We start from the raw sequence: 15,458 nt of genomic DNA on the forward strand, positions 1-15,458 counted from the left end.
GCATCGGTGTACCTATCCGTGAAATGTGGATGAATGGGTTGCAGCATTTGTGTACGTTTAGAACGTGATGTATGCCTCTGGCTTTTTCAGGACATATGCAAAATAGGTGCTTGTAGTTGTGTATGGACTGGAGCACTACAATGACCAGTTACCCCTTTAGATCTCCATCCAGTTGCTAGATTTAAAAAGTACACTGTAAACTCCCATGGGCAATGCGGTGACTAGCTGCAGTCCACCTGCTACAGTTAGTGGTTCTTGACGGTTGACCGTTACCTTTTTTTGTACTGTGTGGATTACTCTAGTTGAATCTTGCACTATCTCCATATCTAAATAGAAGTGTTTTGCAAAACTTTTTTTAAGATGCTTCTGCAGTGAGTTTTAGCGGACTACTTAATGTGACTGAGCATTACTCGTTGTGAGGGGGGCTCATTGGAGCTCCGGGAATGGCATAAGGGTGTCGAATAGCCTCCACAAAATGTGTGCTTGTTTACCCTGGTTGCTTCATTGTTCTAAAAAAAAAAAAAAATTGTGGTGTTGACCTTCGTTTAGTCATCTTTGGTAAGATCTCAACAAGGGCGTTAGCATGTCTCTAGTGCCTGCCAGCAATCGTCTCTTTTCCAGGGTAGCAGTTACACCGGACATTGCCTTATTGTGCAGACACCCTTTAGTTTACTTGACGTTTGTCCAAAATTTTGCTCAATATCTTTTTTTTTTTTTAACCAAGTTTCATTGACTGTACAAGCCTAATCTCGTCATGAACAATACAGGGCTTAGCGAATTCCATTCGTTAAGTATACTACTTGCCTTTATGGACACGAGCTGGCATTTTGTCTGGGTTTTTCGAGGGATCTCAAAATAAAATCATGCTTTCTCATAACATGATAAAGTTAAGAGGTTTAACCACTATATTTGATTTTCTTATGCCACGTATTCGTGTTTTAGGCTTGTATTGCAACGTGGGCAATGCGTGTTGCACCATGTGATGTGTATTTTGCGCATCCTTGTCGCCTCCCTCCACTCTCCCCAACTCGGCAAAATATTTTCATATTTTAAAAATATTTTTGTGACAATCTCCATCTGCTACTAGGCAACGGTGCATATTACTTCATTCTAGGATTGTTGAAGGCTGTGCTATGCCGTCCTTGACGCCAGCAAACTCTGGTTGACAAACATCTGGTTAGCTCCTGCACCCTCTATAACCATAATACATATTGTGCCTGTCTCTAGATTTGATTTTGTTCCCGACGCCCTCCCTATGTATCTTTTTAATGTTTGACCAGTATTTATTTGATTGAGTGAAAGTGCCCTGCATCCCACAGTCCAGTAGGCAGTCGTTCCTTAATCAAGATGTCAACTGAATACGAGCGCAGAGAATGTTCTCATGATTATCCGTGTCCTATTGGATGCTGGGAACAATTGCGACAGTAATACTTCTTGAGCTGCCTGCGGCCTTTGACAGATGCCCCATGCCATTCTTTAACTGGGTGATATCGGTGTAAAGGGAGGAATCTGTACTCAGCTGGTCTTGTGGTTTGTCTCGCCCCCCCCCCCCCCCCCCGCCCCCTCCGAGCCTTATGCAGGCTGGTTCACTTAATTGTTTCTGTTCCTGCAAATCCCTTAACTATGAGGTTCTGCAGTACTCTACCCTACTATTTTTAATCTGTACAACTTCACACTGGCTAACCACATGGAGTCTCCAGTTTTAAGTTAGATTTTTGGTCTTAGTTTTTTTTTTCATACGCGTATGGTACAGATCTTTTTTTACGTGAGGCTTATGTATTTGTCATGTTGCCTTTTCTGACACTTGCATATACTTGAATCCCCTTTTCAATCGGCAATTCTTTTACTGCTAATATTCTCCTTTGAACCAATTTAGCACGTTAAACTTGTAAGTACCTTAGTCACCAATCTCTTAATCTGCTTTTAATTTTTTTATCATTTCCGTGTCTACCACGTCTATTTCTCGCACCCTTGAGATTTGTTGAAACAAATGCCATCGCTGTTCGTGCCTCCCCCTGCAGTTTGGACAAATGAGTGTTCTAGATGCAAGTTTATTTTTAGGCCTACCCTTTTAGCAGAGGGTCACAGTGACTTACTTCGTTTGCCATGGAGTTAGGTCCAATCTGCAAGGGTATTGCATACACGGGCACAGCTGATCAGACTTATTAAAGTATGATTTTCAGATCTGAAACTTATCTTTCCGTTTATTATTCTAAGTGATTTAATTTTGGAATTTTCTTTGAATTTCTCTACTTCTTGACTCCTATTTAATTTAGGAAGCATGCTCTTATGCTAGTGTTTTTAAATCCCGGGCATCCCCCTTGTCAGTGCTCCTCGATTAACAGTGCTGAATTTTAGTTAGAGCAAGTTTGAGTGGCAGATTGCCAGTTTTTCCGAATCTACTATCAAAAGCAAAATATAGGCCTAGTGCAAGTTTGCTGCAGTGCAATCCTGCTCTATTGGTTCCATTTCACACAGCCTCGTCCAAGAAACTCTCCGAGGGCATTCACACAGGACTGTAGAGATGTGTGCCTTCAGAGATACAGAGGACACAAATACATTTTCCAAAGTAATTGCTTACCCTGGGGGCATTGATTTCCACATGGGACGTTGCAAAATATATTTCCATATATTGTATATATATCTTAAATGTTTTGTAATTTATTTTCATATTTACAGCAAGCAGTATGCAGAGTCAGATTTCAAGCTAATTATTTCTAGCTGTTGAAATAGTATGTTTATGGATTTGAACATTAATATTGTAATTTGGCTATGGCCAAGTAAAGGACATTTAGCCAACTCTTTATTGGTAGCTCTGGTTGTCTAACCACCTCCCATGTCTGGCATAGTCCTCTTACTCCGAGGCATTCACTTCACCTACATAGAGGATACTATCTGGTGCAACGCCATTGATATTCTTATGTATTGTAGTTAGGAAAGCCCGTGGGTATGTTGTCGTTTCGACCCAAGAAGGAACTAATCCACTTGTCTCATCAGGACAGCACCAGCTGACTGATAACCTTCAAATGAAAATTGGGTCCTTGGTGGTACAATAATGCACTTCCAACAAAAAGCAATCAAAACGGTATTACTAACCTTAAAGTGAAGCAACTATCAATTAGCCACACTTACAAGACCCTGGATTCAATCAAAATGATGGACTGTTGATAAATCAAAGGCCACATTACTAAGCTTTATTGATTAAGACGTGTGGCTCAAGGGTAAGAGGTGGCAGACCCGGAAGCAGAGATCGGTCCTGGATCAGGGTTCAATTCCCTGCCTCGACGGGGGTTGGGCTCAATAATTCCACGGACTCGATAATTCTCACTCCGGTGCCTACTCGACTCACGGGTTCACACTCTGCGACTCTGGGCAATAGCTTGCTTAATCTCCACAACGGCCCCTCGCGGCGGGATGCCTGACTTTCACCTTGTGGATACCCTGCCGGGGTTATCGCACAGGGGAATACCAGGACGGGTTCCCTAAGCAAGCGCATAGATGCCTGCGATGTGGGCGATTTGCGCTATATAAATACATGTACATTTACATTTACATTTACATTAATGTAAAGAACCCACATGCAGGAAATTCACTCATCCGTCGACATTCGATTATATGTACACCAATGTCCAACCACGACATCCTCACAGGTGGTGCAGTAGGACCACTTCTTAGTGGGCAAATCACTACATTCTCCGAGTGGCAAATAGCAAACACCCTGCAGATGGCCCAACTGGAGTATCATGCACTTAACACCCACACAAGATGTCACTCAGGCCAACTCCCGTTACAAAGTAACTGTGATGGAAGCGTACTATGCAGCACGTAGGAGTGCCCAGTTTGAAGATTGAAACAGGAGTTAGACTAAATCAATCAGTTATTGTGGACTAGAGTGCCTGCTCACCAGTTTATATTTGCCTCTTTCTTCCTACCAACCCTCGCCCCATTATCTTTAACTCTGACGTGTGGCTCCTTCTTTAAATCTTCATTGCCCTCTTGATCTGCTCACAACTTTGCAGAGGTATCATAGTGCTTTCTTGTGCTGCTCTGATATGAAACATCACAATTGTAGTCCACTTGTCTGTCACCACATTATATGCAACCAGACATGTATAATTCTACTCTTATCAAATGTCCCCAAAGCTGTTAATGAGTAGCTGCTTCTGGGGCTTTATATGAATTGCAGTACCACATTTTTGGAAAAACTGTTTCCTGCTTCCAGCTAACTGCAAAGCTAAACTCGGTTTTGCAAGTCATTACTCACCTGGCTAAAATCCAAGTATGGGCACCCCGTATCACACCAGATCCTTTTATCTCCCTCCATTTAATCTTATGAATTTTCTACCTCCCTTCCCAAACATTTGTGTTCTTCCAGTTTTCTGATATTGCGTATGATGTGGAGGAGTGGGTAGTCTGTAGTTTCCTTCTATAAACCTGCTATTTTCTATCCTTTGTAGAACAATGCTAACGTGGCTGTGCTGGGTGCTGCTGGGGGAATCGGGCAGCCTCTATCACTTCTGTTAAAAAACAGTCCCCTGGTGAGCAAACTTTCTCTGTATGATATTGCCCACACCCCTGGTGTTGCTGCAGACCTTAGCCACGTCGAGACAAGAGCCGAAGTCACAGGTGAGTGATGTCCTGGGCTCTACTGCACCATTCTGAGCTGAAGTCTGATTTTTGTTATCCATGTTTGCCTTACACAGCCTATTAAGTGTTACTATAAGTTTGTTTTCTGTTACTGTGTGTTAAGCAAATGTGTCCCCTCAATTTGAAATTGGCAGGGATTTCTCCCATGGACAGACTTCTTTGCTTGGCCACTGATATATTTTGGATTACTACCGTCTAATTGACACTATGATCCTTGTTCTCCGCTTGTAGATTTGGAGCCTCATTTAAAGCTTGAGGTTTACTGGTTTTATTTGAAATCAGTGCGCACTTTGTCCACCCAACTCATGATTCCATGATTTAGAGGTAAAGAAACGATATATTGGCAACAGTGGAACATTAGCCAGAACCCAGGCCATTTGAAGTGCCAGCTATAATCACTCAATAAGCTCCCTCCTCCTCTTGTCTCCTTGCCCAAGAGTTAGTCTGACTGTTAGCTGTATTTTTTCAGCATACAACATTCCGCTTCTCTTATATCAGTAATTTTAAAGATGCACAAGTCACAGGGAGTCGTCTCCAAATACTGTTTGCTGTTCCTTTACTGCGTGAACCTAATTTAATTTTTAATGAATACTGCTTTAATTACTTTACCAAATTGCTTTTAGGCTTCATTGGGCCTGATCAGCTGTCACAGTGTTTGAAGGATGCTGAAGTTGTGGTTATTCCTGCAGGAGTCCCCAGAAAACCAGGTACTTCTTATTTGTACTTTGCTCAATAAATAACCGCAATTTGTTGTGCTGGAAACTGATCTTTAGACAACCTCTCAGTATTCTTATACTGTTGAATAACCAACGTTTAAGGGACCAGTCTCATCTGAGCTGCTGAGTCATGAAGGGAATAGGAGGGGGTTGTGACCCCTTTACCCCACTAACGTTCAGCCATGCTGATCAGCAGCCACTCTGATGTACACCATTGCTAAAACCTATTGATAAAGCCAATAGCTCTTGCATAGGCAAGACCTATTGACTTTACCTATGCTGGTTCATTACAGAAACCATATATGTTGCTCCTTACCGCAAATATTCCTCATAACCTCAAATTCATGTACCACCTTCCCTCCTGTTGTAAGCCACCAATTAACAAAAGTTATTTTAGAAAATCGTAATAAATCAGTTGCATAACCATTTAGAACCGGAAACCAAAGACCGAGAACAGCACAAATGATCTAACTGAGGCTAGACCGACCCAAGGGAAAGTAAAGACGAAGCGATAGAATGGAAAAAAGAAAGGCTAAAATAATATAAGGAAATATATTCAAGAAAAATTAAGAATTCCAGATGGAAAAAGATGTAAATAATGTGAAGGCGAGCTTCACTGTGATGCTTTCTGCTGTGAGTAAGGGATAGCTAGCAGTACCTTGTCCCTTTTCTCATCACTACAATGGAGATGCTTGTTAAATAATTGGGAGCTTTTCCGTGCCATCCAATTCCTAGTTTGCGCCCTTGTAACTGCTGATGTTCAGAACTCACCTTTTAACCCCAGTACCCACTTGCAGACAATGCTGCTTATGCCTGCTGCTCGAGTTTTTGCACATCGTTATCGCTAACAAAGTGTACTTTTTATACTTCATTTTTAATTTATTTTACTAAGTGCACATTTATTAAACACCTTTGCACAGAGTGCCAGTAACAAATCGAAAAAAAATACATTACAGTAGAAAAAAGGTTAAGAGCTAACCAGACAAAAATTACAAATGTGCTCTTAAAGCCAGAATATAGAACAAGCATTTGCAATGCAGTAGGTCTCGCATTAGGAAAGTTTGAGCTATTGGTATTGTAAATGACATTTTTTTTATTTGTTTGTTTTGAAAATAGCGAAATTAATAGCTTTGTCATTTACAATGCCAATAGTTATAAATTTCGTAAATGTGACACCTATAGCATTTGTAATGCAATATGTGAACACCAAGATAAGACGTTTTAAGATTTCTTTCTTCCTAGCGGGCAGCCAATCCAGGGACTGCAGCAGGGGACTGGGTACGTCTGGGCTTATTCAGAGCCATGCTTTTGGCGGTATTTTGCAATATCAGGAGCCTAGAGAAGTTCTTCATGGAACGTTTTGTTTTGCACCATATACCTAAGTATCTACGATAGGGTGTTTACACTATCATTGACTAGCATTGAACTTTATTTACCTTGTACCTATGTATCTAAGCCACTTACCTTGTAAAGCGCTCCGATACCCGCAAGGGTCTTGTTCGCTCTATATAAAACTTTCTAAATAAGTTTCTAAAGAAACCTCACCTAAGAAATGTATTTGAACAAATACCTTATGGTGATTGGTTCCTTAATCCTCCAATTAATTCCTGTGGTTCATTGTACATTCAAGTGTCAACCAAATTGTAGGGGGGTGTTGGGTGGCGCACGAGCAAGATGGCTGCACGCCTGTGAGGCTCCAGCCGAGCCGGAAAATATTCATAATACCTATCCTGCATCGCCAATAGGCACTTTACAGCCCACCACGCGAAACAGGCTTCCCTGCGGATGCCAACAGTACCAAACTTGTGCCTATTGCTCAAAGTGTGGCGGAGGAGGAACGAGCGGATGCTGAAGGCGGTGGGTGTTGAGCTGCCACTGGTGCCGTGCTGTGGGCCGTCGTATCAGGAAACACCACAGCTGTGCGGGCCGGAGGAGCGAGAGATCACGGACTAGGGGGAGCTACCGCATTGGTGCATCGGCGGAGAGCTGGGGTGACCAGCGGCTCCTTTGGTGAATGCACCGGTGCGGAGCTCGCTTACACTCAGTCCTGCTGATTTGTGGCGGTAGTCGTGCCGCGGGGTCAAGAGGCACCGTGACCCGCCATTACTGGATTGCATGGCCGCCCAGCGACTGGGGGTGTTCGGGGGCCGCGCAGGAGTGATTTATCGTGCTTCTCCTGGCCCGGGGTTCCACCAGGCTCCGTCCCCCGTATAGATGCGCCGCGGCCGGCCCTGTGTATGGACACCCGCAATGTCAATGGCCCAGTGACCGAGACGGACGCCATTTTGAATATTGCAGTGGGGGGGCGCCTGAAACTGTTGACTACAACACTTACTGCCTGTGGAGATCCATATCCGACCAACATCTGCTCCAACGCCCCCAGCCTAATAGAGGGCATACTGTTAACCTCCTTCCCTGGTATTTTCTGGAGCTGCTCGTGCACTGTCAGGGGGAACCATTTTGTGAAAGCTCAGGGGAATGCTGAAGGTTGCTGCGGCGAGCGGGTGCACATCCAAGAATAGAGGCAGACCCGGAGCCATTGTGGGGAGTGGGTGCCTCCTCTGGACTCTTTCTATACCCTCTTTACTTGCCTCAGGGTGCCAGTGTATTTGAAATTGGGGTTGCTTTTGATTGCATTACAGGTTGTACAGTCCACTGGGGTTGTCACTGCATGGATTTATGCCGAAGATCACATACGGTACTATGCTTGACGTCACATGAGGCATGAATAGCATTATTGTAGCATCGTGGAATAAACGAGTTCTAAACAACCCTAGGAAGAAGCGGCAGATTCTGAGCTACCTCAATAAGCACCACATTACAGTAGCTATGCGGCAGGAGACACATTTAAGTCCTGGCACTACACCCCAGTTCGCCTCGAGGTGGGCCTAGAACTGCAGTTATGCATCATACTCTACGTATTCCAGGGGAGTGGCTATATTGGTTAAGAGAGGGGTTGCATTTCTTCCTGGGGGGGGGGGGGGGTCAGAAGCTGATGCAGAAGGTAGATTCTGCCTCCTTTGGGGCAGATTTCACTCTCACGATGTGACCGTTGCTAATTACTGGGGACCCAATACTAATAACTCACAGGATGAAAAAACCGTGTGTTTTGGGGGAAGGCTCGCAAAGAGGGTTGCCGATGTATTTAAGGGCGTGGCTTAAAAACCACATAAGCTAACAATCTGTGCTTATCATAGTGTGCCGCCTGACTGGTATTTTGTCATTGCATCCAGATATATAATACAACATGTAACATTACAACTAAATAAACCAGGACTATTGGCTTTGTCAATGGATGTTAGTTGCTTGTGCTTGCTCTCCTGCCCCTGCCCCGCCCCCTCGTTCGTTGTGCTTGCTCTCCTGCACCCTTGTTGCTTGTGCTTGCTCTCCTGCCCCTCGTTGCTTGGGCTCGTTCGATATGTAATCAGAGGGTTGTAGTATGTTTTGCAAGACCTGGGACTCCAAGCCGCAAAGACCATGTCTCTTCAAAGTCTTACAAACTGCTTCATGCTGTTATTTAACAGTTGTGATAAACGCTAGCCTTTTTGATCTTTAATACGAGTTAGTTTCTGCAGAGAAAAAATAATTCTACGTTCTATATCATTCAACAGATAATTATATCCTCTTGGCTTCATTCTGTTCTTCAGGTCCCTCACACCTGTCTTAAACATCCCATCCTCTGTACAATTATGGCAAATTCTCGTCATTTCTCCAAACAGAATATCCCTTATTACAGATTTAGCATGTAAGCTGCCTGCCCTAAAAATATTATTCGTAGCTGTCTTTCTAAATAACGTGCTCAATTTTTTTTCCTCCAATATAAAATTCCACATCTAAAATTGTATCTTAAAGTTTGTCCTGAGTCATCTCCGGTAGACATTGGATGGATTCTGATTTAGATATTGAAGATGTTCCTGAATTTGGCTGACCATTCTGTACAGATAATCATCACACCAATGCATCTGCCCCAGAAATGTGTTGTATCCAATTTTTAACACCAACACTCCCATCTCAAACCACTTCATAAAGAGGTTGGCAAAAGAGGGGCCATACCTAGAAGCCCTAGCCTTTCCTTGCACCAATGTTACCATTTCCTATAAGAAATCTGTCTTATCAATTCAATAATTTCCACCAACCTTTGTGTGTGATCAAAAACCAAATTCATAATAAAAATATATAATCCAAATACATCTATAGTTACAAGTAACATTCTCCTTCCAATTCAGCATCCTCTAAAATTTCCATAGATTCTTGAATAAAGGAAGGTAAACTTGGGACATATAGTTTCAGGTAGTGATCAACAAATTCAGACATGCTCTGTGATCGAAACAATTCCTGAGGGAACCACCCAGGTTTGTCTATTTTTGGTAATATATAAATCAATGTAAAACACAGGCTATCAATTTTTTTCAAAAACCTGTATTCAGAAAAAGTGATTAAGTCCTGCTCTTTCCAGATGTTAAGTCAATCAAAGAGCCATCTTAGTCCTGCTCATAGGGTTATCCTTCCCCTTTACTATGTCAGTTTCCATTGCTCAGTTGTCTGATTATTTCATTTGTATAGTCAATCCTGTTAACAAAAACCATGTTTCCTCCTTTGTCCGCCTCACGGATAACTATTCTTTCATCTATAACCAAAGAAAGTAATTCTTTCTCTTCATCCAGGTTCAAATGAGGTCTTCCTCCACAGACCGTATTTCAAACTGACATTGCTAAATATTTATCTTCCAGTTTAGGGTATCTTGCACGTCTTTCTTAGCAAACGAGTTTATACCACAAAAATTGAGTTCTTGAGGAGTAAACTTAGTAGTGTGTCATACAACACTGTCACAATTGTAATCCATGTTCAGAAGTTCATACAAACCTCGTACTTTCAAATTTGTTAACAATGTATGTGTATCCGTGACACTGGATAGTGTAATTTCAGATTTTGTGATGGTATGGATTGACTCATCCATAGCACTTTCTTGGTGTACAAAAAACGTAAGTTTACATTTTCTCAAACTTGCCTCTATTTGAACCTATGTGAAATCACATGGCTTGGCGTGACAGAATACTAAATGTTTGCATAACACATTTTTCTCAACATCCGTTGATGTTCTGTCTGAAAGGTTGATAATATGCAACAAAACATGTTCAGCATTATTTATTGATTCTTCAATTGGTTTCGCGTTTGCACACCTGCCCTTTCTCTTCCTCCTTCTGGTTTTACATCTCCTTACGACTCCCTATTCAGATTTGGTGCACCTCCTCGGAAAAGACCAGGTATGTGGGATTGGTGTTGGTGATTTTGTTCATTGCTGGATCCTGGTTCTGTAGAAGATAACTGCAAATAATTTAGGATGTTTCTCCTTCTCCCCACAGTATCCATATTGGCAAGATTACCATTAAGGGGTACATGATCAGGTTTTTTTTTTTAAAAACCTGAACACCCTTAACTTATAATCCTTTGCATCCCTCCTGATCCTACTTCTTTCAGAAAAGATGAAACCGTAAAGGAGATGAAGAAATCATGTGTGCCAACAATGATCATTTGGAGATGCTGAAGTAATAAGGACTGTATAGTTCAGTGCTTTCAGCAAAACTTCCCAGGCTGTGTACACCTGTGAGTCAGTGAGACCGTATGATTACGCTTGACTCACGGGATTGTTTCAAATCTTAAGAATTTTATCATGAAATAAAGATAACGTCTCACTTAGTTCAGTTGAAGCTGAAGTTAATGACACTTGCCTCTGGCTGCGTGTATTCTTTCGAAATGCTAAGATTTTTCGGCGTGCTGCGTGCATGACATTTATTCAGGTTTTCAGATATGTCCACTTGGGCAACAGCTAGGTGTACAATAAAGCAAGAAAGCATTTTGATGTGGTTAATGCTGGGGGGCAGTGAGGCGGTGCGGGGGAGGTGCAGGGGTGTAGAAAACTCCGGCATAAGGCCGAACTGAGGTAAGTACATAAATAAACAAAACGAATTACATTGCATACGCTGCATCACCTTTTGTTTCTTTGATTAGTGCAAGAGTTCACTCCAATGCCAATAGCAAAATGCTTCAGGGACCCACAAAAATATTGGTTTAAATGTCCAGGTTGTGTTAATTCATCTATTCAGAGACTGACCATATAATGTACATGTTGGTGGTCTTACAACTGACTGAAGTTGGGATTTCTCTGAGGATATCTCAGCAGTTTATAGGGATGAACATTACTATACTGAAAAACAAAACTAGTGTTACATTCATGTATATTTCTCATGTTCAAAAAATGGTAATCTCTGACTGAATATACTTACAAATGTACATCATTTCTGAGTTAATTTGACTTTCATCAGTTTCAATATTTTTAGCCCTACTGTTTTCAATATCGCAACTGTTTAAACTGCTTCATTTTACTCTAAAACTATTATTTTTTTTACTTAGGCATGACTCGTGATGACTTGTTCAATACCAATGCTTCCATTGTGGCAACTTTAACAGAAGCTTGTGCGAAGCACTGCCCTGAGGCCATGATCTGCATAATTGCCAACCCGGTAAGAAAGTGGCTTTTAACATTAACTCCAGCCTTATTCCTAATTCTGACTTGTATCCCTTTTTATTAGGAAATCTTAGATCAAAGAAGGGCAGAGATTTTTTTTTTAATCTAAAAGGGGGAAAGTAGTTCCTGGGCTTTGTTTAACAGGGTCATGCACGCCATTAATAGGCCCTATATCTGATTGGAACATCAGACTTTGGTTATTGCTACATCTTTGAACTAAGTGATCAAACCAAATAAAATGTAATTGAAGTTGCACAAGGTAGTACATTTATGCAGGTGCAACTCGACCCATAAAATTTAATTATAAACACCATATTTAAAACAAGTGTGAATAGAAATGAATCTAGAAGTTTGCCTCGCCTACAGGTAGGTGTATGAATCCAACAGCAGCCGATACAGACAGATTGGTCGAAATCTGATTGGCGAGTGTGTAACATCAGAACATGTGCAATGTTACTTATTGAACTTTCATGAAATAATTTAGAAATTGATAATTTTTTGCGTTCTATCCTTGAAAAATCATTTTGACTTGCATTTCCTGGAGATGTGTGCTCGTCTGTTCCTCGAAGATATTATTTGATTGTAGTATTAATTTGTCTGATCTGGATTAACATTTCAGCATGTATGAAGGTGAAGCATGTATTGGCCAACTGTGGTGCCACAGTGCACAGATTTATCTAATGGAGGAATATACATGGATGCAATTCCTTTGTTCTGTGCCATCTACTTTCACTAATATACACCTTCTTCCCCCTTTTATCTCTAGGTGAATTCAACCATCCCCATCACCTCAGAAGTGTTTAAGAAGCATGGTGTCTATAATCCCAACCACATTTTTGGTGTTACAACGCTCGACATTGTGAGGGCAAACACATTTGTTGCACAGCTCAAGGTAAGCAATTCATTCACTGCAAAATGAAGGGAGATATTTGAACCTTTAAGATAAATATTATTATTGTTGCGTTCTGCTGTTTACTGAGATTGTTGGATATAATGGGTTTGAGCACTGAGAGAACCACTTATGCCTACCCTCTCAGTACTATTTGAAGTCAGTTTCTGGCTAGAAGATTGGAGGAATGACAATTACACAGGGATGAGCTTGGAGGTTTTAAAAAATTATTTTGGGGGTTACTAAAGAAGTTTGGGAGCATAGTATAGGAGTGTCAGTATTGATAGTCTGGTAGCAGCAGTAAAGCAGTTTATGTACAGGGCAGTTCATTTAATTCAACTATATTTTAAGCAATTTAGGTGGAGGCATAATGTTTTTTTTTTTTTTTACTTCGTTTTCTTGTCATTTAAATGGAGGCATAATGTTGGCAATTTTGAGGGTGGGATTAATCAAACTTTGTGTATATCCAACATGGCAGCATGCTTGGAAAAAGCTGGAGCTTAGCTGCAAGTGGTTGGCTTATTAGTGTTTCACATGTCAAAAGAACCTATATTGGAGCTCTGGCGATCAGATATTTAAGATGGTATCGCTCTGCACAAGTTTCATCAAAAGCGCGGGGGCATTGTTTCTTTTCTGCCACCACCTGTTGATCTATTGTTACATTTAACTGATACTTTACCTCAGTGATTTTATTTGAACAAACAGGACCGCTTAGTAGTTCACGTATCTATGAATACGGAGTAGCTTTACTTCGGTGCAGCATCTCAGCACTCCCAAGTTTTTTTTTTTGTATACCTTATTTTTCTAAATTAACTTTATAGTTAAATGGACCCTAAATATCTAACTGACATTGCAGCAGCATCCAAAGATGTATTGTGTATTTATTTATCTGATAAAGTACTAAAGAATGGTCTTGGAGAGATGAACTGCACTGTACCTGTAACCCGGAAGGATGACCATGCAGCCTCTGAGTACTGATTTGGGCTTTAATTTTCAAGTTCAAATAAGTCCTGTTCTTGATGATCGATTATCTGCGTAAGCTCTTACTGTTTTCCACAGTGTGACTGAGTTGATAAAGTGAACTCTATGTAATCCACTTCATGTTTTGAGAATTGGGATTACAAGTAAGTAGCCTTTTTCTCCATCATAGAGGCCTTTTTCTGTTGACGACAACTGAATAGAATTGCAAACTTATTTCCTCCACTTGGTTCCTCTGGGGAAGTGTCAAAGTAGGAGGATAAATGGGGAGTGGCCAACCAAAGGGTAAATGCAGTGAAGTACATAGGATTCAGAGAGGAGCATGGCCCACTTGGGCCACTAGATGGGTCTTCTCATAGGGCCACTAGAGCCTGAGTCCAGGCAGTAGTTCTTGCAAATTTGTAAACTGATCCCCCCCCCCCCCCCTCCTCCCCCAGGTAGCAGCATAGTAGATTTCCGCTACCAATTTGGTATCAACTACTCCTCTTGTCCGACAATGTTGACGATTCACTTGAACTCACACTTTTGCCCCCTCTGTAGTTTTGGTAGGGGCTCTTAATACCCTGAGCAAATCATGTAGCAATCCCCTCTTTCCTTCCATGGCTACGATAGCCACAGGGACAGCGTACACCCCAGTACTCAAGCCTTCTGGCTGCTGCAGCTTTCAAACCTCTTTAGTGTGTCCTTGGTGGCACACAGCCACCCTGTCTGAGGCAGGATTTGGTACTTTCTGCTAGGATGGCAGGCAACAACTTAAGACAAATGTGTCCTGCAAGATGTTCAATGTAGTTATGCTCTACCATTACTTGCTGTATCCTCTACCAGCCTCAGATCAGATAACTGAGGCGCATCTGTCCCAGCAGCAGGAAGTGTAGAAAGCTTTGGCAAAAGCATACATTGGAGTGAGTGTGCAGACTGACTAACTTGGCTATACTTGTTGTTCCTACTACTTCTTGGTTCTGAAAAGACTGAGCCTTCATCCCATCTTAGACCTTTGCCCTTTCAGTGGCTCCCTGCAGAAGGACAAGTTCAAGATGCCCGCCCTGGCCCAGGTGTTATCTTCCCTAGTCCTTTGATAGTTCGTGTTGGCATTGGATTTGCAGGATGCTTATTTTCACATTCCCATCGCCATCCTGTCTGCCCACAAATACCATTTGCAGTCATTATGCTCCCCTTAGTCCTCACAAGTGCCTCTCGTGTTCATGAAAGAGATGGCAATAGTTACTGCACCTTTTGAAATGTCTGGGCTGGGACCCAGTGTTCCCTACTTTGACAGGTTGGTGGCTCGTGCCAGGCAGTCTTTATCCAGCTTCAAACTATGGTGAAACTTCTACCATCATTGTGAGTCACCATAGATTTAATGTAGTCACACCTGACTCCTTTGGAGATTCTCTTTCATCAGAGCCATTCTGGACACTGAGGTTTTGCACCCATACCCTGGAACAGAGTCTAGGACATCAGGGTTACAATCCTGATGTTTCAGCATCTGTCCTAGATTTTTGAGGATAACTGAGGCTGCTGCATCCTGCTGGTCAAGCATGCCAGATGGCATATGTGGGCTCCACCTTAGGATCTGTAGTCCAAGTGAGCACAGCACCAGGGGGATGTTTCCTCCTGTGGTAATTGATGTCGTCATGGCAGCCAGGCGTCCCTCAACTAAGTCTGTATATGCCAGCCATTGGGACAGGGTTGTGGCTTGGTG

The 15,458-nt window shown here is 42.0% G+C and overlaps 1 protein-coding gene across 1 annotated transcript in view; it reads left to right on the forward strand.

The window, feature by feature from the left end:
* MDH2 (malate dehydrogenase 2) overlaps positions 1–15,458 on the forward strand; it is a 36,528-nt gene that overhangs the window by 935 nt on the left and 20,135 nt on the right. Inside the window, exons 2-5 of the mRNA XM_086954775.1 lie at positions 4,458–4,626; positions 5,271–5,354; positions 11,775–11,884; positions 12,656–12,781. Coding sequence (XP_086810901.1) covers positions 4,458–4,626; positions 5,271–5,354; positions 11,775–11,884; positions 12,656–12,781 — 489 coding nt within the window. The remainder of the gene's footprint in view (positions 1–4,457; positions 4,627–5,270; positions 5,355–11,774; positions 11,885–12,655; positions 12,782–15,458) is intronic.

The sequence above is a fragment of the Lissotriton vulgaris genome, chromosome 2_1, assembly GCF_964263255.1.
Source record: "Lissotriton vulgaris chromosome 2_1, aLisVul1.2, whole genome shotgun sequence".
Taxonomy (NCBI): Eukaryota; Metazoa; Chordata; class Amphibia; order Caudata; family Salamandridae; genus Lissotriton; species Lissotriton vulgaris.